The 19,870-nt window shown below is 38.5% G+C and overlaps 1 protein-coding gene and 1 non-coding gene across 5 annotated transcripts in view; both read left to right on the forward strand.

The window, feature by feature from the left end:
• Positions 1 to 19,870, forward strand: part of LOC105935949 — a 44,711-nt gene that overhangs the window by 20,391 nt on the left and 4,450 nt on the right. For all 4 annotated transcript variants that reach the window (XM_036146640.1, XM_036146637.1, XM_036146639.1 and 1 more), the window contains 22 exons: positions 45 to 118; positions 226 to 249; positions 822 to 1,156; positions 1,297 to 1,482; positions 1,565 to 1,599; positions 3,884 to 4,033; positions 4,896 to 5,024; positions 5,193 to 5,231; positions 5,449 to 5,583; positions 5,661 to 5,787; positions 5,885 to 6,055; positions 10,754 to 10,788; positions 10,931 to 11,086; positions 11,183 to 11,317; positions 13,075 to 13,113; positions 13,208 to 13,348; positions 13,951 to 14,039; positions 14,137 to 14,160; positions 14,282 to 14,564; positions 15,513 to 16,920; positions 17,008 to 17,103; positions 18,011 to 18,919. In XM_036146640.1, coding sequence (XP_036002533.1) covers positions 45 to 118; positions 226 to 249; positions 822 to 1,156; positions 1,297 to 1,482; positions 1,565 to 1,599; positions 3,884 to 4,033; positions 4,896 to 5,024; positions 5,193 to 5,231; positions 5,449 to 5,583; positions 5,661 to 5,787; positions 5,885 to 6,055; positions 10,754 to 10,788; positions 10,931 to 11,086; positions 11,183 to 11,317; positions 13,075 to 13,113; positions 13,208 to 13,348; positions 13,951 to 14,039; positions 14,137 to 14,160; positions 14,282 to 14,564; positions 15,513 to 16,920; positions 17,008 to 17,103; positions 18,011 to 18,919 — 4,720 coding nt within the window. The remainder of the gene's footprint in view (positions 1 to 44; positions 119 to 225; positions 250 to 821; positions 1,157 to 1,296; positions 1,483 to 1,564; positions 1,600 to 3,883; positions 4,034 to 4,895; positions 5,025 to 5,192; positions 5,232 to 5,448; positions 5,584 to 5,660; positions 5,788 to 5,884; positions 6,056 to 10,753; positions 10,789 to 10,930; positions 11,087 to 11,182; positions 11,318 to 13,074; positions 13,114 to 13,207; positions 13,349 to 13,950; positions 14,040 to 14,136; positions 14,161 to 14,281; positions 14,565 to 15,512; positions 16,921 to 17,007; positions 17,104 to 18,010; positions 18,920 to 19,870) is intronic.
• On the forward strand, positions 9,346 to 9,460 carry LOC118565973. Its single transcript, XR_004932720.1, has one exon. It is a non-coding gene; the product is annotated as a U5 spliceosomal RNA (small nuclear RNA).

A 19,870-nucleotide genomic window follows, 5' to 3' on the forward strand; every position in this document is an offset into this window, starting at 1 on the left:
AACAAATATTTTAATTTTATATCTTTTTGATTTCCTATGTTTAGGTATGCATCGAAATGGCTGACCCCAGAGGAGTAACTTGGGTGGTGGCGAAGCATGCACAGAAGCCAGAAGACTGGTATGTGATTTTTTTTTTTTTTTTTTTTTTATATTACATTTCTGTCAGAAGTTAGTTTGCACCATTAATTGATTTGCTGACTAAGCCTATATTTTCCCCTATTACAGGAGTCACTTTGGAAGGGTTGAATCGTGAGTATTTTATACAAAACGGCATAAAATATGGCGGCCAGGGTAACGTCCATATGTGTCTTCAGCATTTAAAATATCAAATAAGAAACCTTTACTTAATTTAAAATTAAAAAGTGATTTATTTATTTTTTGTCAACTTTTTTATTTACCTTTCCCTCTGCCAATTTAGAAAAGTAAGAAAAAGTCCTCATTGCAAAAAAGGAACTCAAAGCAAGTAAAATTTTCTTGAAATTAATATATTTTTACTTCATTTGGGCAGCTAAATAAGACTATTTGCCAATGGAATGAGTATTTTTACCTGTAAAATAAGATAATTAGATATCCTGCACTTGAAATAAGATGGAGATGAATTGTTCTTATTTTAAGTGCAAAAATCTTATTCCATTGGGAAATAGTCTTATTTAGCTGCTCAAGGAAAAATAAAAAAAATTCAAGAAAATTTTACTTACCTTGAGTTCCCTTTTTGCAGTGCTGCTTCTAGATTCAACATGTTTTTTTTAATTTATTCGTCTAAATAGTGTTAAAAGTTTTTTGTAAAAATGTAATCCATTTTGTTTTCTGTTTAATTTTAGCGCTAAGAGCCTAAAACAACGCCTCCAAGACTCCTGCAAGACCAAAATAGATCTTGAAATGCACACAAAAGACATTAATGCCAAGACTCCAGCTGTGAAAAGTGAACCACCGCCACAGGTTGGTACTGTAAACGTTGAGGTTACGGAGGTAAAAGGTGAAAGCTCTGCTGAGCGTCTGACACCAGCCACCACAGTCAAGACTGAGCCGTCCAAACCCTCAGCTAAACCACAGCAGAGCCCACAGACCAACCTAAAGACCCAGGAGACCTCCGAGAAAGGGCCGTCACAGGATCAGGAATGCACGAAGCCAAAAACAAACATTTCTGAAAACTCAGGTAGTTTTAATTATCTAAATATTATTCCATTACTAAAGAAAGTTACAGAGCGATATTAAATGTTTTATTATATTTGAATGTGTGAATGTGCTTTAAGGGAAATGCTGTTAATCATTAATTATTTTTTTTTTTTTTTTTAGGTCTGGTGAAGACTAAGAATAATCCACCATCAAAAATTTCAACAGCTTCTGCAGAAGTCGGGCCGAACGGGAAATCTCCTGAAACTGGAAGAACGTGTACTGCCGCATCTTCAGCTGAAGCATCCTCTTTGACTACTGCAAAAAAGTTGTTTTGGCATCTTAAACATTTGAATCCCCGTCATGAAGGTACAGCATAGAAAGGTCAGAGGTTTCTGCAGATGCTGGTTTTCTTTGTCTTTTTAATCAATCTCTTGTTTTTTCTCGTCAGATTATCTTCCTATGAACTGGGTCTTGTCATCATATGTAAGTTTTCTTTCCTCACCTCTGTATCTGAAGATAATAATGTGTATATAAACTTTCTGTATCCTCTGAAAGCTTGATTTGAAACGTTTTAAGATTTAATGTTCAAGACCATGTCTTCAAAATGTATTTTAGTTCAGGAGGTCGTACAAACACAGAAAGACATTTTCATTATTATTTCATGTCCAGGGTTATTAGACAGTCGTTTTCCGACCACACAATGGTGGAACCCTGTCAACGTTAGCTAACTTTATTTCCTTTAAATCAAGTTTGTGTGTGTGTGTTGTCTGGATTTGTAATATGTTAACTACTTAGACTTAGAATCTATTAAAGCAGGCTTTAATGGGTTATTGTGCATTATAATTATTAAGGCAAATGAGAAATTAACTATTTGGAAAAAATGAAGTAAGTGATGTCTTAGGGTGAAAAAGGCAAATAAAGTTATGTTTATTTATTAGCTGCCTTTCGAAGACAAAACCATCAGAAAGAGCTGCACAGAAAACTAAAAATAACTATCAAAATTAAGTGCCAATTAAAGAAAAAAAAAAACACATAATGAATTTAAACATTCAACAGAGTCTGTTAAAACTGGAAAGTATTTGCCTGCTTCTGCATCGGTGCTGGTGACTAAAAGGCCTAGTCCTCCTTGGTCTTTAGTGTGGTTCAAGGAAAAATTAGAATATTAGGAGCCTTTAAATGAAGACAGCGATCAGCAGCACATTTTGTTAGAAGATTATAAAAGTAACCTGTGGCCTGGCTGTTTAATGCTCTAGATCAGGGGTGTCAAACATATGGCCCGCGGGCTGGATCCGGCCCGCCAAACAATTTAGTCCGGCCGGTGGCTAAATGCATTATCATTATTAAAAAAAAATATATATATATATATATATATATATATATATATATATATATATATATATATATATATATATATATATATATATATATATATATATATAATGTTTTTTTTTTTTTTTTTTTTTTTCCCCAGTGTCCTGTCTGGCAATGTGGCAAAAAAAATTGTTGTCTTAATGCCAAAAAGAGCTCATCAGATTTGACTTTCACAAGTGGAGCAGTACTGCTTTTGCCATAGTGCTCTGGTTGATTAATAAATGTGAATAGTTTTATTATGATTTATGCGGGGAATATCTCAAATTATATGGACACTACAATGGGAAAGTAGGAGAGAAAGGGAAGAACAAGAAGAAAAAAAACAAAAGGTGAAAGAAAGAGGAGATAAAAGGAAGGGAATGATAAAACAATTATTGAAAAAACATGTACTTCGTTTAATTGAAAATCTGCAGATCCTATATTGTCCACGAGGGGCGCTGTGTTTTAATCAGCAGATTAAGCTTCAGGTGTGGAAAAATTTAAATAATTTCTTAATTTTTATCTGTTTGATGTATTTTGTCATGTAGGACAGTGTTTTTAAGTTCCAAAAAATGTGAATCACATTTATTAGTTCTATTTAATCTTGAAATGAGTTTACTCGTGTGGTCCTCTTGAGATCAGATTAAGCTGTATGCAGCCCCTAAACCAAAATGAGTTTGACACCCCTGCTCTAGATGTTTGTGTGAGACTTTTAAAATGAATACTAAAATCTATAGGTAGCCAGTGTAAAGAATGTAAAATGGGGGTCATGGGGGCTCACTTGCTGGAATGTGTAAGTAGCCTTGCCAAAGTACTTTGTATGACTTGGAGCTGTTAAAATGGAGGATTTATCACAATTTATGAATTAGAGACTAAGCATTTCCTCAGTGCTTTAATGGGTTCATAGTCACCTGGTGACATGGTGATGTAGAGCTGTGTGTCATTTGCATAGTTATGGTAGCTGATGTTGTTTTTTATTATCTGAGCTAGAGGGAGCATGTAAATATTGAATAGGAGGGGACCTAGAATGGACCCTTGGGGAACCCCACATGTGATTTTTGTTATCTCTGATGTAACATTACCTATTGTCACAAAAAAGTCCTTGTCTTTTAAATAAGATTTAAACCGGTTGAGAGCTGTACCAAAAAGGCCGACACAGTTTTCCAGGCGCTCTAACAGTGATAAACAGAATCAAATGCTGCATTGGGGTCCTATAGTACCAGCAGTGTGATTCTTCCGTTAGTCTGCGTTTGTATGGATGACATTAAACACCTTGAGATGGTGTTTATAAAGTTTTATACTCATAAGACTGGGGATGAGGGGGGGTCCAGTACTTAGTATCATGCACAAGCATCTCAAAAACATTAATTGTTCTAAATTAGCTCTGAATTTGCCTGATTTGTCTTTGTCTTTGCAGATTTTGAATGTCAATATTACTCTGGGAGTAACTAACCTGCCAAAGTTCGGCGATGGCGGCTACACGCAAACCGACATCATGAATCTGCTACAGAACCTTGGATTAAAATGTCAATACCATCAATTCTTTTTCGTTCCTGAAGTGCGAAAGGTTGGTAGCACAGTCACCTTTGTCACTTTTCAGTCACACCTAATGGTGCGTTTACCAACGAAGACGAGTCCTGCGAAATTTGTGCCCGAGTCGCATGCCGTTGGTTGCCGTGACTGTTGTCACACGCAAACGGTGAGAATGGCATCACCGCGTCATCAAATAAAACAATTATTGAAAAAAAACATGTACTTCGTTTAATTGAAAATCGGCAGTTCCTATATTGTCCACGAGGGGCGCTGTGTTTTAATCAGCAGATGGTAGCACTGAGCTTCAGATGTGGAATATTGATTTTTAAATAATTTCTTAATTTTTATCTGTTTGATGTATTTTGTCATGCAGGACAGCGTTTTTAAGTTCCAAAAACTGTGAATTAATGTTTTTTAACATTGTATAATCGCTGTGATCAGTTCTTATGCATATTGCACAAGTAAATGTTTAACTGAGTAAAAGTATTGTTGAAATTGCACATACTTTTCTTAAAAACGCTGAGGTTATTCATAATATATTGTGTAAAAGTGAAATTCATTTAATATAAAAATCAACAACAAGTTCACTTTTATTAGTTCTACTTAATCTTGCAATGAGTTTACTCGTGTGGCCCTCTTGAGATCATATTAAGCTGTATGCGGCCCCTAAACCAAAATGTTCAGTTTTTTTTAACTCCAGCCAAAGTCACCTCTGCCAATCGCATCGCTTTAATTGCGTGGTCGTTCCCGACCGTGCCTTTTGCGTACGAATAACATGTAAATCATTCGCTCGGGCCGCCCCATTCGCCTTTGTGGTGAACGCACCATAAGTCTTGTTTGAATCCAATACATTTTGAGATTACTCAAGAAATTGGGCTTTCTTGCTCTGTTTTCAGGCTTTCCTTGTCCAGGCAAATGTGAGAGAGGTCCAAACATTCTTCAAAAATCGAAACTTCAGGAATGTTTTCTTGAAGGAGTCACGACTTTTCTTCCATGTTTTCCAGAACTATAACCCACTGACTAGTGTAAGTTTTCACAGTGGCTTTGCTTTAAAAACACAGGAAATTAACGTATTTTATGAGCATTAGTGTAATCCTGATTAACCTGTTTAGCACAACAACAAAAAATACCTTTATTGTGTCTGCAAATGGTTGCATTCCGATTTTAAAGTTGTTTTTGTTGTGTTTTTCCAGTTTGGCTTCTACAGATTTTTGATGTCTTTTTCCGACTTTGTAAGTACTTAACTTATTTACTGACAAATTATTGTTGTTTTTCTTTCTTTATCTTAAAGTCCATGCTCATCACTTAACGTAAACTTTGCACAAATTTTACAAGATAAAGAATACCAGTAAACTGCAGGCAACAAATGTTGTGCTTATAAAATGGATGTATGCCTTTCAGTAAACTAAATGGATCTGTTTGCTTCTGACTTTGTCAAATGTTCACCAGCTCAAAACTTGGGAGCACTTTGACGAAACAAACGTAGTTTACTTGCACAGCGTTTCGGAGCACAAGGTCCAAGAACTGAAGAAAGCCATAAGCAAGAATGACAGTGTTATAAACTACCTACCTCTCCATGACAAGGTAAAGGCACTCACACACCTAGAGAAACAAAAACCACAGCTGTTGACATTTTGAGATAATTGATCTCCATGTTCCAGGTTTTTATTCACTGCAAAACCCCTTTGGACGCCGAGCGAGTCAAAGCTTGGTACAGTTTCTGGAAGCACCGCCTTTCCCACAACATACAACAGATGGCCACGTCGGACACCTTCAATACTTCAAAACGTGAGCGTCGTTCGTGCTTTTAGAGTGGTCAGGATGTGGCAGCACCAGACGAAGATTGCTTTTAGATAGATCCAAACAAAATGTCTTGTGTTTGCAGGGCCCGGTCTGGCAGCACCGGCTCTTCCACTTGGGCAGAAGGTCACACATGGACCCAATGTCCCGATTACAACAGATGCCAATCCAGAGGGCAGCAGGGCAACATTTTGGATTACCATGACAAGAAGTCCTTACATGTTCCACATTGCAGCTCCCTGGTTCAACATCCCAGGTGAGCACGGGGGAAGATTTTGAATTTAAGCAACTGAGATGTTTAGAAAGTTTGTTGCCCCGTTGGTCTGACTGCAGTAGATTGTTCGGCTTTCATGGGTGATGGCTGATCTGATCATTCACAACATATTTACCGGACTACATAAAGCACAATAAACACAAGAGTTATATTTAAAAAGCCATAAAAATACTTCTTTTGTGATGCAGCTGGCCTAAAATTCACATTCTGATGCTCATATTAATAAGAAAATGTGCCTCTAGGTGGGTTTTTCTAGTGCTCCATCTAAACATTGCGGCGAGTGGCTACCAGAAGTAAAAAAAAAAGACAAAACACTAGAACCAGAACCAGGAGGAGGCAACGGATCCTGAACATAGAACCGACTACCGGTTCAATACTGAAGACTCCCAGCTATATAGTTTTGAGCCAACAGCTAAAGCTAATGACAACAGGCTAAAGATTGTCATTAGCTCTAGATAGATCGTTTAAATGGTCGCAGGATAACAATCTCCCAAATTTGCTCTGGTCTTACTTCTTTCTTCTGAGGCCTTCCTTTTCTCATAAACATGAACACGGTTCGCTTCCTGCGACTCTCATCCATGCTCAATGTCTACAGTGAGAGCCGCGATGCTACAATGAACGGCTAACACCGAAGCTAACGTAGCCGCTAAGCTAACCGGATACATAAACACTAGAAGTTCCCGGCCGGCAAGTAGGAACTAACAAGGAACGTGCATGTAAGACATTGACTGGTTAGAATATATATATATTAGGGCTGGGCAAGTTAACGCGTTAATTTCGCGTTAATTCATTAGACTATTAACGGCGATATTTATTTTATCGCGCATTAACGCATGTTGCTCAAATGCTTTCAGTCAGTGTCAGTCAGCACGCGCGCTGACTGCAGCGCGCTGTCACGGAAGCACTCTCCCGCCCCCCCCTCCCCTCTCGTACATGGCTCAGCGGCGCCAGCCAATCAGCACGCAGGCTCAGCCTGGCCCGCCCACTCAGCTCTCACACAAACTTCAGCGCCATCTGACAAACTTAAAGAAACAGCTGAGAGAGACCGCAGCAGCGAAAAAACATGAACAGGGAAGTAGCACCGTTTGGCTTTATTTTAATACCGTAAATGAAATCAAGCTGTATGTTTTGTAAAAAGCCGGTTCATTTTAGTGGAAACACAACAAATTTATCCAAGCACGTGAAAAAACATGAAAACATCGAGCCCCAGAAACGGAGAGAGGAGACAAAACTTCTCTCACTGCCCCGACAGACCCACAGACTGATGTCTCTGACTGAGGCGTTTCAGTCCTCCAGGGAACATCCAGGTAGATCAGTGGATGGATGGATGGATGGATGGATGGATGGATGGATGGATGGATGGATGGATGGATGGATGGATGTTACTGGAGCCCACACATAACATGTAATTAAGACCTTGAAAGAACCCAGTACATATATTAAAAAGTGTTATTTAAGATAAGATAACATTAGTTAATCCTTTTTTTATCCCACGACGGGGAAATTTATAGGATTAAAGCAACAGGCAGGTGCACACAACACAGACAAAATTACATAAGGATTGAAATATATAAGAGGTGGATTAGCGAAAAAACACTGAACATAACATTATTATTATTATTATTATTATTATTATTATTATTATTATTATTATTATTATTTAATTGTAATAATAAAATAAAAACCACAAAACCCAAAAGGTCAACAGTTTCATGATACATCAAGCTTAGGGACTGGCTAATATACAGCAGGTCAAAAAAGGCCATATTTTGGCTGCAGTGCTTGCTGTTCTCTTATGAAGAAAAGATCAACTAGTGCACTAAATTCAATAGATGGGTTGAAAATATCCTGTATAAAATAAGTGCTACAAATGTTACAACACTTTTGTTCATATGGCAGCAGAACATTAAAATAAAAGTGCTTTTTACACTACTTTTGAATTCATTCTTGGAGTTTGTAAATACAATGCGATTAATCGCGATTAATCGCGATTAATCAGGGCGATTAATCGCGATTAAATATTTTAATCGTTGCCCAGCCCTAATATATATATATATATATATATATATATATATATATATATATATATATATATATATATATATATATATATATATATATATATATATATATATATATATACTACTTTCAGGATAGAAGGATAATTTTACCCAGTGTAACAGAAAGGGTTTCTGAACAGTATAATACCAACTGTAGCTTTTAAATTGATGTTTGAAGTACATCTTAATATAATCTGAAATAAATCTTCCTGTAAAAGACAAATATTTATTTCCTGACAAGATAACTTAAGAATGTAATGTAATGTGTATGCCCACCTGTATGTTTGCATACCTTGGAGTTACGCTCAAAATAATTCATTTAATTACATTATCCTAATATTCAGCTTCAAGTTGGGACTCTGGCTGTGTGTGGATGTTTTACACCACATGTTGTATCCATAGTTATTTAGTATACATTGCATTTCTAAAATATCCAGACAACTTGGATGCTTTCATTCATTTAAATGATATTATTACAATATAAATGTCTTTGAGTAAACCCTCAGTTTGGACCTTATTTCAAAAGGTTGGAAAGTGGTTTTGACTTCATTATTTTTAGTTATTAAATGTATTCACTCATGGGAGATGTGTCTTATTTTGTATATTCCTTTCCAACAGTAAGCCCCCCCCCCCCCCCCCCCCCCCACACACACACACACACACACACACATTGCCTTTAATAATTTTATTCTTTATGCACTACCAATCTTGATGGTCAGAAAAATGTTTTCTCAGGTTACTTATAACCAAACGTGTAACTTCACCTGTACAAGCATACTGTATACATTACCAGGACGCCGTTTGTTACCGTTTTAAATCCCGTTTCATCAATAGCGACGCATCGTATCCCTCTTCAGTTCTTTTCTCCCCTCTAAGCATTCGGCAAGGTCTTAACTTAAATGTGTCTGTGAGTGACCTGAATGTGAGCTTCAGGACATCTGTTTGGTAGGAGTTTGTGAAACACCTGCGCGGGGCAGTCGGTTTGGACGCGACAGGATGTGGGTGTCACGATGCTGCTATCTCAGTCAACAGACTCGTGAGGCCTGGCCTCACTTACCTCCCCTGACTGCACGTCACTGATGAAAGAGTTGTTGCATGTTTTGCGGGTTATTTTGTTTGCTTTTTGCATGTTTTAATTTAATTCTATCTGAGACCGTCACTCAGACTCGAGTAGCAGTGAATGTATCGGTCCACTTCACAGGTTAAAGCCATTCACTCTTGTTTCTCTTCACATCGTGTAAAACGTTCACCTTTTACCAAAGATTTCCGTGGTAGAGGAACAATGAGAGTTCATCTTAGTTTCTTGATGCTTTGTGAAAACGGGGCTTTTACTGTATAACGAAAACCTATTATGAGCACACTATCACTTTGTTCCTAGTGTACTTTTAATACACTAGAAACATAATAAGAACATAATGTTATTATACTTGTTTCACGCGCTTAAACAACCGTAAGGAATAAATATAAAAGCATCTTTTATTCTGAATATTTGACGTAAAATGTAGTTTCTATATGTATTTATCAGTTAATTGTTAGCAAAGGTTGTCACAGTATGAAAGACTCTACTGCAGATAAACAAAATATTATATAGATTAAATCATGAAACTATATATAAATGATTTAAGTGTAGTTTAAAAAGTTCTTTGAGTAATTTAATTGCAGATTTTATAATGTTTTGATTACATTTTTATGTAAAATTTCACAAAGTAAAAGCTATATGATAAGATGCACTGCACAAAAACATGCGTAAAATTGTTTTTGTCACTGTTGTTAAATCTGACTAACCTTCCCCTGTGTTAGGTCAGTGAGATCACTAAAACTATTTCAGTTTGTTAAATGCTAAAATAAAATAATGAGTGGGTTTCTTTTCATTATTTGACTCAATTCTGATCTGTTTCAAATGAACAATCCTTTATAATTTCAGCACATAGTCTCTTGCAACTAGGTCCTCCAAATGCAAACAATTAATGCTGTAGAATAAATAATGTGGATGACATTCGGAAACATTGTTCGTAAAGAAAGACATCCATCTGAACCCTGAACTATCTTTATACTAACTTTTAAGGCGGCCATTTCTCTACAGATGTAGCTACAGATGTAAAGCTTTATTTAAGCTTAGCAGTCAAATATAGACTGAGTTTGGTTGCCCTCTAAATATGTTGGGCGTCACATTGGTTAAAAAAAAAATGTGTTTTATTTCTTTTGGAAGCATTTTTCTCTTCCTTTTTAACACTTTAAATTACTTGCTAGCTATTTACAAACCCCATTACTGGAAACAAAGTTATCTAAACACTTCAGATATTGTTCTGCTATGAAAAATAAACTTAAAGACGCTCTGTAGATTAACATGCAAATAGTGCTAACTCAGTGCTAACGATGCTATATTTATACAAGCTAATTGATGAGTTACAAAATGAAAAGGCACTGAAAATGAGCCGCCAAATGGAATCAGAATCAAGCTTATTGCCAAGTAGGTTTGCACTTACCGATGGAGGTGAGAACAGCTCTATTAGATTTTCCTGTCCACAAAACCAACAAACTTACCACTGCTTGTTTTTGTTTATATTACGGATGAAGTGTGGATATCTAGTGTAAACTGACCTTGTTTTTTCACCCCTAGCTCATCAGACCATCTCCCACATCACCCATTTAGAGGTATGTTTGTTTTATTCCCATACCTCTTGTTTGTTCAAATAATTTAAAGCTAATAGTTGATTGCTTTTTGTGTTATTTAAATCGTCAAGCCTGCTCTTTCTTTGCAAATAAAAATTTTACCTTCTATCTGTTGATTTCTCAGCTTCATTTGAAGTTCCCCACAATCATGTTGACGGGTTTACCAAACTCGACCAACTACACACACGAGGACGTGGTGTTGCTGGTGTGGAAGTATTTTCCTGAGCAGACGCTTCACACGCTGTACAACAACGTTGTGGTTTTACCACTTCAGAGGAGGGTAAGGGCCAGCTGCAGCACATTTTTAACCCCATTTTCCATTGATTGAAACGGCTTTTAGTGTGAGTAATGATTCTTCATATCTCTACATTTGCAGGCTTTTGTGTTTTTCAGCAGCAGTGATGCTTGCTTAAGATTTCTTCAAGACAAAAAGAAGATTAAAATGAAGTTAAAAGACTCTCTTCCCAAGATCCATTTAGTCCTGGAGGATATCCAACTTGGCTCCAGTGAGGTATGTCAATTGCAGTAATTTGTGATGCTTTTGCTGGGGCAACGGTGAATTAATTGGTTGAATTGAAATTAGCGGTTTGCCGGACTTGTTTTGGCCAAAGCTAATTTCTAATAGTTGGAGGTACATTCTGCTTAACAGCTGGATTTTGATTCTCCAAATTGAGGTCACTTTTATAGCTGTCTACTGTTGGTAAAGTACGGAAAGTCCATAAACGCCCCGCATGTTTAAAGTTCAACAAGATTTCCTGTCCAGGACACAATGAGAGTTAGTAATGAGACACAATGAGAGTTAGTAATTAGAGTTAGTTAGTAATTGTGGAACTGAATATACCATATTATTCAGACTATAAGTTGCACTTTTTTTCATAGTTTGGACGATCCTGTGACTTATAGTCAGGTGCGACCTGTATATCAATTTTAAATCATACTGACTAACATGAACCAAGTAGTAAACATTACCGTCTAATAGCCGCAAGAGGGCGCTCCAGGCTTGTGAAAACTAAATGCTGCTCTTGCCCCACTTAAGAATTAATTAAAACATTAACTTATAAACTACAAAGACTGAGCACATGTACATAATGTTGTTTCACTGTTTCAGTCTGCATTCATGCAGCGAAGCGTTTCTTGGTGCAGCTCGAAGGAAACAGAACCTGTTATTAGGCTGTCCGTGAAGCTAATAGCAGCTAGCGCTAGCTTACAGCTCTGTTGTCCGGGCAGGTTACAACTTTGAGAGCAACATAGAGTTCACGTACATCAGCAAACATGCATGTCGTACTGTTAGCTTAGCACGTAGCGCTGTTACACTCACGATCTAATTTCAGCATAATTACACCGAAATACTTTGAGGAGAACTTTCCTTGTTGGAGTTGGTGACTTGTGCTAACTTACCCCATTCAACCTCCAGGTATGTTCAATAGTATTGGATGCAGTTGGGCAATTGAATGGTTTGCCTTCCCAGATTAAATGTCGGTTTTTAGTCTTGGATTGTGTGACAACAACTTTCTAAATAACTGTGATTCATAGTCTGGTGCAACTTATATGTTTTTTCCCCTCTTTATGGCGCATTTTTTGACTGCTGAGACTTAGGCTACGTTCACACTCCAGGTCTCAATGCTCAATTCCGATTTTTTTTTTTTTTTTTTTTTTTTTTTTGTGAAATCGGATTTTTTTGCGTGTCCGTTCACATTTCCAAATATATGCGTCTTGTATGTGATCTCCTGTGTGAACTTAATGCGTTCAATCTAAGTGTCCAGCATGCGCATTCGAGGACACGATGACGTCACACGTAGCAAAGCGTCCTCAGTGTTTGCGGAAGTAAACATGGATTATAATGCTAGCGCGCATTTTGCGGTCATTAATTTATTTTCTAACCGGAGCTTTCCCTCCATTGACTGCTCTCCTCATTGTTGTCCGCTATGGTTGTCGTTTTTCTTCCCACTTCTGCATAGCAGGAAGCAGAATAGTGACGTTTGTTGAGTATCAGTGACGTACAGGTCGGATAAATGCGACCCGGCCGTACAGACACAGGTCACATTTGAAAAGATCAGATACGTATCGGATTCAGGACCACATATCCAAGTGACCTGGGTCGCATTTGAAAAATCCGATCTGTGTTGTTCAGACTGTCATAAAAAGATCAGATACAGGTCGCATATGGGCAAAAAAATCAGAATTGGGTCACTTCAGGCTGCAGTGTGAACGTAGCCTTAGACAAGTCTGAAAAATACGACAATGCAGTGAATGTTAATGTTTTTCCAGGTGTCCATGTTTAGAACTCTGATGAAATGGAGCAATATTGTAAGTAAAAATTCACCTTTTCTTTTTTCAAAATATTTTGTAATATAAAATTTGCAAAGTTTTAATTAAAACTAAAATCCTGGTTGTTTTGCAGCATGTTCCAGAGCAGGATTCTTTGGAGGAGCGGCTGCTCTGTGTGGAGGTTTCTGGGACGAATGACAAGAATGTAATGATGGTTATGAAAGAAGTGGCAATGATTGCTACTTTTACCAGCTTCCTTCCTCTTGCCAACAGGGTATGTAAAAAAATAAAAAAATAAAAAAATTACCCGTAAAGCTTCTTGGTAATCTACTGATCAATATAAAAGAACTTAAAAATAATATTTTTAATGATTAAGTCAAAATCTTTGCTCCAAATAGTTTACCAAGAAGAAGTTTTCAGTGTGTCCTTTACTTTTCCTTTGTTTAAGTCCAGGTTGCTTATGAATAATTTATCATTTGACAAATATGTTGAACCAACTGGAATTTAGTCTGGTACATTTTTATATTTAGTGAGGATAGCTAAACAAAGGTTATTTAATCCACTAGTGGATTAAACAGGCTGTAATCGTACTACTTAACTATTAATAAACTAGTAATAGCAGTGGTTTTCCTTCAGACACTCAGTTTTGTTGTTTAGGAAATCAAATTAATCTTTCTAAAATCTAAAACTTATGTACTTTGTTACTGTTAAATTGCTTTATCTAATATTTTTTCTAATCCCTCAAATTTGAAATCACAAAATTCTATGTGACGCTCATTGAATGTTGTTAAAGTCACGTTTTTTTAGACATCGATTTAACTGCCTTCATATTTGCTTTCTTCCCCGATGCATTTGTTTACCGTCTATCCATGACAGATTTACATCGAGATGGTCGACTCCAGCGGAGCATCAAAGGTGATGGAGAACTTGTCTGTGAGCAGGTTAGCTGACCAGCGTGACGCTTGGTAAGTGTGGAAACTACACTCATGTCAGTCATTTAATGAAAATAAATTAATGTAACTGATCAAGGGATGTCTTTTATTTTTTCCCTGCGTTTTTCAGGAAACAGGTTGGACGTGTGGAAAGGTGAGCATTTCAGAACACCCGTGATTTGGTGTCTCTGTATTTTATGTTCTGGATCATCTAAAAATGCTAATTTTCTGGAGTCAAGACATGTTATCCCTAATATCCGTCTATTTGATTATAGTTTGGTGAGCCGAAAAGAGCGACTGAAGGACGCTCGAAAGATTGCAGTGAACCTTGAACGTGGCACCGTGAGCGTCTACAGGGAGGCCACGCAGCTGAAAGGTCCGCTGTGCAGCAGGAAGGAGGAGGAGCTGGCAACCTTGAAGGCTCTGCCAGACAAAAGTCTGCTCCCATCTGATAAAGGCACAGAAAATCTTCCGATTGACTTAGACTCTTTGAATAAGCTAAAAGCAATTATTCTTCAGCGCAAAAATGAACGAAGGAGCTCCACGCTAAACAACGAGGTGATTCTAGAAACATCAGATTTACCTCTGGGGTCAGCAAGCTGTTGCTCTTGAGCCCATCAATGTAGAGCTAATTAACTCCAAAGGGAGCAATTTAGTTTAGAAAACAGTTAAAGGAGCAATAAATAAGAAATTGACTGTTTAAAAACAACCTAAATCATTCTCACCTGGGATGGAAGTAACATCCCCTATAAACAATCTGTCCTCTCCATCAACAATGTTTTAGTCACATTTTTCTCCTTTAAAACCCAGATGTACGTTCTGGAAATACTTGAGTTCATACTGTAGCCCGTGTTTACTTCCTGGTTCCTTAGCCAATCATATGAGAGTTCTCCAGGTTCACAAAACCTTGGAAAAAGAGCAGCAGCCTGCAAACATGGACGCCAGTAAGAGAAGCGGACCAGAAATAGAACAGAATACATCATTATTCTAAGTAACCAGGACCCAGGTGCTGTTCCAGTTTACAACACTAGGTTTATTGCTCCTTTAAACATTTTTTTTTCTGTTTTATGTTACTGTAAGAAAACAGTTTCATATGTTGTTTATTTTCTCCAAATCCTAAAAAACAAGGAAAAAATGGTTCTTTGAGATACTAGTTTTTTTTTTTTTTTGTTTTTTTTTTTTTGTTTTTTTTTTACATTTTTCTACAGGAGATATTTACGGAAGAGGATTAGGGCCACTAAAAAAAAAAGTCTACTCAATTCTGACTTTTTTTCTCAATATTCTGAGAAAAAAGTCAAAATTTAGTAGACTTTTTTTAAAAAAAATTTGAGTGGCCCTAATCCTCTTCCGTAGCTATTCATTTAAAAATCTGCAACAAAGTAAAATTAGCTTTTTTGAGTGCAAAGCCGCAATAATGACCCAGAGCACTAATGGAGGAAAACAAAAACACCTATATGTTTAACTATGACAATCTCAGTTACTAATCTTTATCATATATTCCTCCAGATCTCCAGTGAAAGTGGTAGCAGCTCTGAAAGCTGCTCTTCCTCCAAGCAGACCACTGAAGAAACGAAGAGCTCACATTTGTCATCTGCAATCACCGACATCCCCACTAAAGACTTGAAGAGCGTTGGCTCGTCATGTGGGTCCACAAACACCAGCCTGTCACCTAGCTCCACCTCTTTGTCAGGAAAAAAACAAAAAGACTCGTCTGAGTCCACAAACTCTACTGCAGATGCCAGCAAAACCTCTCCCTCATCCTCTTCTTCAAAACCTGTCGAATTTTCCGCCTCCTCTAATGAGAAAAGTCAGTCAAACAACAGCGAGACTCCACTCAGAACGCCAATAACTCCATCCACTGGTGGAAGTAGCTGTTCATCTGCAGAAGCGAAACCTACTGCGGCTGCAGTGGCGAAGGCCGACCTGCGAGTGTCCTCAGAGAGCTGCGCCATAAAAACTCGTTCAGACTCCAGAAGGGAAACGTCAGTGGTCAGTCCACCTGCTCAGGGACAAAATCTGGAGTTTAACAAGCAAATCCAGAACGAAGAGCGTTTTAAAGATGAAACACTGAAACAGGCGGCGGAAAGCAAAGAAAAAAAGGACAATAATGCGAAGAGTCCTGTTGAAGAGGTTAATGATTCACTCGCTGAACAAAAAGGCAAACAAAACTGCAGCCCAGAAACTCCTGGAGCAGAGAAAGCCCCGATTCTATGTCAGGTCGACCTCCAGGTTTCTGACAATGTCGTGGACAGGAAGAAGGAGTTTAATAAAATAGACGTAGAGGCGATTCTTGATGCCGAAGAAAAGCGCACCGAAGAGCGGACTGTTTTAGTTAACGGGGAGAAACGTCCGGTTAAAGATGAGGGTTCTGCAGTAAAACCAGACTGTAGGCCGAAGGCTACTGAAGCGGGAGAGGGAGAGACGTTACCAATAAAAGAGGAGATTTTAGACAAACACCCTGAGACACAATCGGCAAACGGTGCAGAGACAGAGACCGCTGAAAGGACAGAGGAGATGATCTGTAAGGACTCGGTTCCCGATGAATCTGTCACACAAAGGTCTGTTAGAAGAACTAGCAGACAAGATGAAACAAATCAAGACAAATTAGCCACTGATGAACCTGCCATCACCACAAGAGCTACCAGAAAAACTATAAAAATACCTGAGGAAGACTCTGTAGATGGAAGCAAAGATAAGAATCAAAGAGAGACGAATAGTCTTCCTTCCCGAGATTCACAAGAACATCATAAAGAGGAAAGTCAGGAAACGGAAGAAATGCCCGCCAAAGACATCAAACCAACAACCTGCGAGCAAAAACCGTCACAGGAGATCTCTGACGATGTCAATTTCAGAGAGACTGAAGAGGAGGAAGAAGAAGCTGCAACAACCAGGAGGACAACCGGACCGACTCCTGGTGAGAAAAACATAATCCATCTGTTAGACGTTTGCTTCAGAATCACCAAAATATAAAAACAACATTAATTATTGTCTTCTGTTGCAGAGAGGAAATCTAAAAGGGGGATGAGGTCAGAAAGGACGCTGGAAAGATGTGCTAAGAAGGAAAAGGAGGAAGAAACCTGCAGGGACACCGTTAAAGGTACAAGATGGTGGGATATGTTTGTCAGCTGCTGGTCTGTCTAATAGTGGTAACTGTTCATGCGGCTTTGAAGAAATAATAAACACAGAAGCACGGAAACTTCGCACATGTTGAGCTGTGAATATCATATTTTCTTCTAAAGCAAGAAGCTAACACAAACTTTAGCTGCCACAGTGGTGTCAAAGGAGTTGAGGCTGTTAAGGAAACACAACTGTTTACTTAATATCTCTCTGTGTACTGTTAAGCTAACGCTAGCACTGTAGTGCAGCTTCATCTTGCAGGAAGCTAGAAAATCAGCAGCAATACCCCCTTGTTTATTTTTTTTGTCTTTCGGGTCAACTTATTTGAACATGCAGGTGTTGTCTGGCTCAAAAAGCCACTTTAATACGCTGGTGTGTGGAGGAAACATTTGAGACAACAAATCTTCTGGAGACAGAAAGGTGCGAGCCTGCAGATCTGATTCAGCCAAAAACGAGAAAGCAAATCCTGCGATTGACTAACTATCTTCCCCTGTGTGCCTTCATAGGGTACCTCCCTTTATACACGACTGTCGTCGACGAGGATGTAATTCCCGTGGAAGATGATTTATACACATAAAAACCTATAAATAAACTCAGGTTTCAGAGCAAGTTTACAAAATATTTTCTATTTGGTTTTTCCCTTTCACTGCCGGGTTGCAGGAAGTGTCTTTTCCGTCTCTGTTAACAAACGCGTTAAACACAACAGCTGCACATGTTAAGGGGAATTAGTGTTTAGATTCAGGTTCCATAGAAACAGATGAAATGTGATTGCTTGCCTTTAACTCTGTGGAAATGTTCCTTCATGTGTTGGATGAATCCAGGTTGGTGCTTTACATCGTTTCTCAGGTTTTTCCTCATGTGACTAATGGGTTTTTCTTCTTCCTCAGGTCGGCGTACCCGTTCATCTTCAGCAGCTGTTAAGACGCCAGTAGAAACTAATCAGTCGCAGGAGAAGGAAGAAAACCCCACAGAGAGCGCCGAGATAAACTCTGTAGCTATAGAGGGGAAATCTGCTAAAACGGCACCAGTGGTGGGAGAGAAATTAGAGGTCAGCAAAGCTGAAACTCCAGATTCCAGACCGGGGGAAGGTCTTCAGGCGTCAGACGGTGTTAATGAGGTTAAAACGTGCAGTCAGTCAGAGACAGATGCTGCTGCTGAAGAAAAAGAGACTGCTACAGATGATCGTCCAGCTTCTGTTCAAGAGGAAAACAATCTGACCAGAGATGAAGGTTTGGCAGTAAAGCCAAGCCAGAGAACTGGAGCATCTAAACGTAAGAATGGAGAAAATTCACCTAAAAACCAGGAAAGTTCAGCTCAAAAGAATGAGACACAAACAAAGGACAGCAGTACAGAGACGGAGACTGAGGGGGCAGAGGAGATGGTCTATAGGGCCTCTGTTAAAGATGAATCTGGGACAAAAAGATCCTTTAGACAAACTACAAGGTTAGCCAAACAAGATAAAACTAAGAAGGACAAAGCAGCAACTGTTGCCACAACATCCACCATGACCAGAAAAAGAAAAATAACAGAGAAAGGACCTTTAGTTGAAAGAAAAGAAGAGACTCCAACAAGGAGGAGGAGAGCTGCTGCCGTAGATTCACCACAAAACAAAGAGAAAACCCAGAAAGCAGCAAAAGAAACGGCCCCTAAAGACGTCACACCACTGGGCTGTGAACAGAACCCATCACCAGAGATCTCAGAGGACCTCAGTTTTAGACGGACCAAAGAGGAGGAACAAGAAGCTGCAACAACCAGGAGGAAGGGTCGACCCAAGAAGACAACTGGACCGGCTCCTGGTGAGACAAACGTTGACCCACCTGTTCTTAAACCGGAACAATGATAAAAGTCACGAGTTGTGGGGACTTTGTGATAAAGAAAAGGTTCCGAAAAAAGGAAATTAATCATTTATATGCCCATCAGGATGTCTAGAAATGGTATCAAACAGGTTTGATACCATTTCTAGACATCCTGATGGGCATATGAATGATTAATTGATTAATTAACTAACTTTTCTGTTTATCCTGGTATCTTGCCGCTCTGTTAAACGTTTAAATGGAAAATGAAAATCAATTCAATTCAATTTTATTTATATAGCACCAAATCATGAAACATGTCATCTCAAAGCACTTTACAAAATCAAGTTCAATCATATTATACAGATTGGGTCAGATTATACAGATTGGTCAAAAATGTCCTATATAAAGAAACCAGTTGATTGCATCAAAGTCCCGACAAGCAGCATTCACTCCTGGGGAACCGTAGAGCCACAGGGAGAGTCGTCTGCATTATACATGGCTTTGCAGCAATCCCTCATACTGAGCAAGCATGAAGCGACAGTGGGAAGAAAAACTCCCCATTAACGGGAAGGAAAACCTCCAGCAGAACCGGGCTCAGTGTGAACGGTCATCTGCCTCGACCCACTGGGGGTTACAGAAGACAGAACAGAGACACAACAAGAGAGACAAACAAGCACAGAAGCACACATTGATCCAGTAATCTGTTCTACATTAGATGGTAGTAGCGGGTGAGCCGTCTTCTCTGGATGATGTCACAGTTAACAGAACGTCAAATGATTAAGTTTGCTAAGGAAACTAAATAAACTATCAAGAAATCTTCTCCCCCTGTTTCCATTAAATCAGATATCGTCACTGTGCCACAGCTGTTTCATACAGGAAGTTAGGAAAGCAGCTGCTCTATTGTTTGGTCATGAAATATCTTTGCGGGTTGGATTACAACTGGTTGGTTGC

This window comes from Fundulus heteroclitus, chromosome 14 (genome assembly GCF_011125445.2).
Source record: "Fundulus heteroclitus isolate FHET01 chromosome 14, MU-UCD_Fhet_4.1, whole genome shotgun sequence".
In the NCBI taxonomy this organism is placed as follows: Eukaryota; Metazoa; Chordata; class Actinopteri; order Cyprinodontiformes; family Fundulidae; genus Fundulus; species Fundulus heteroclitus.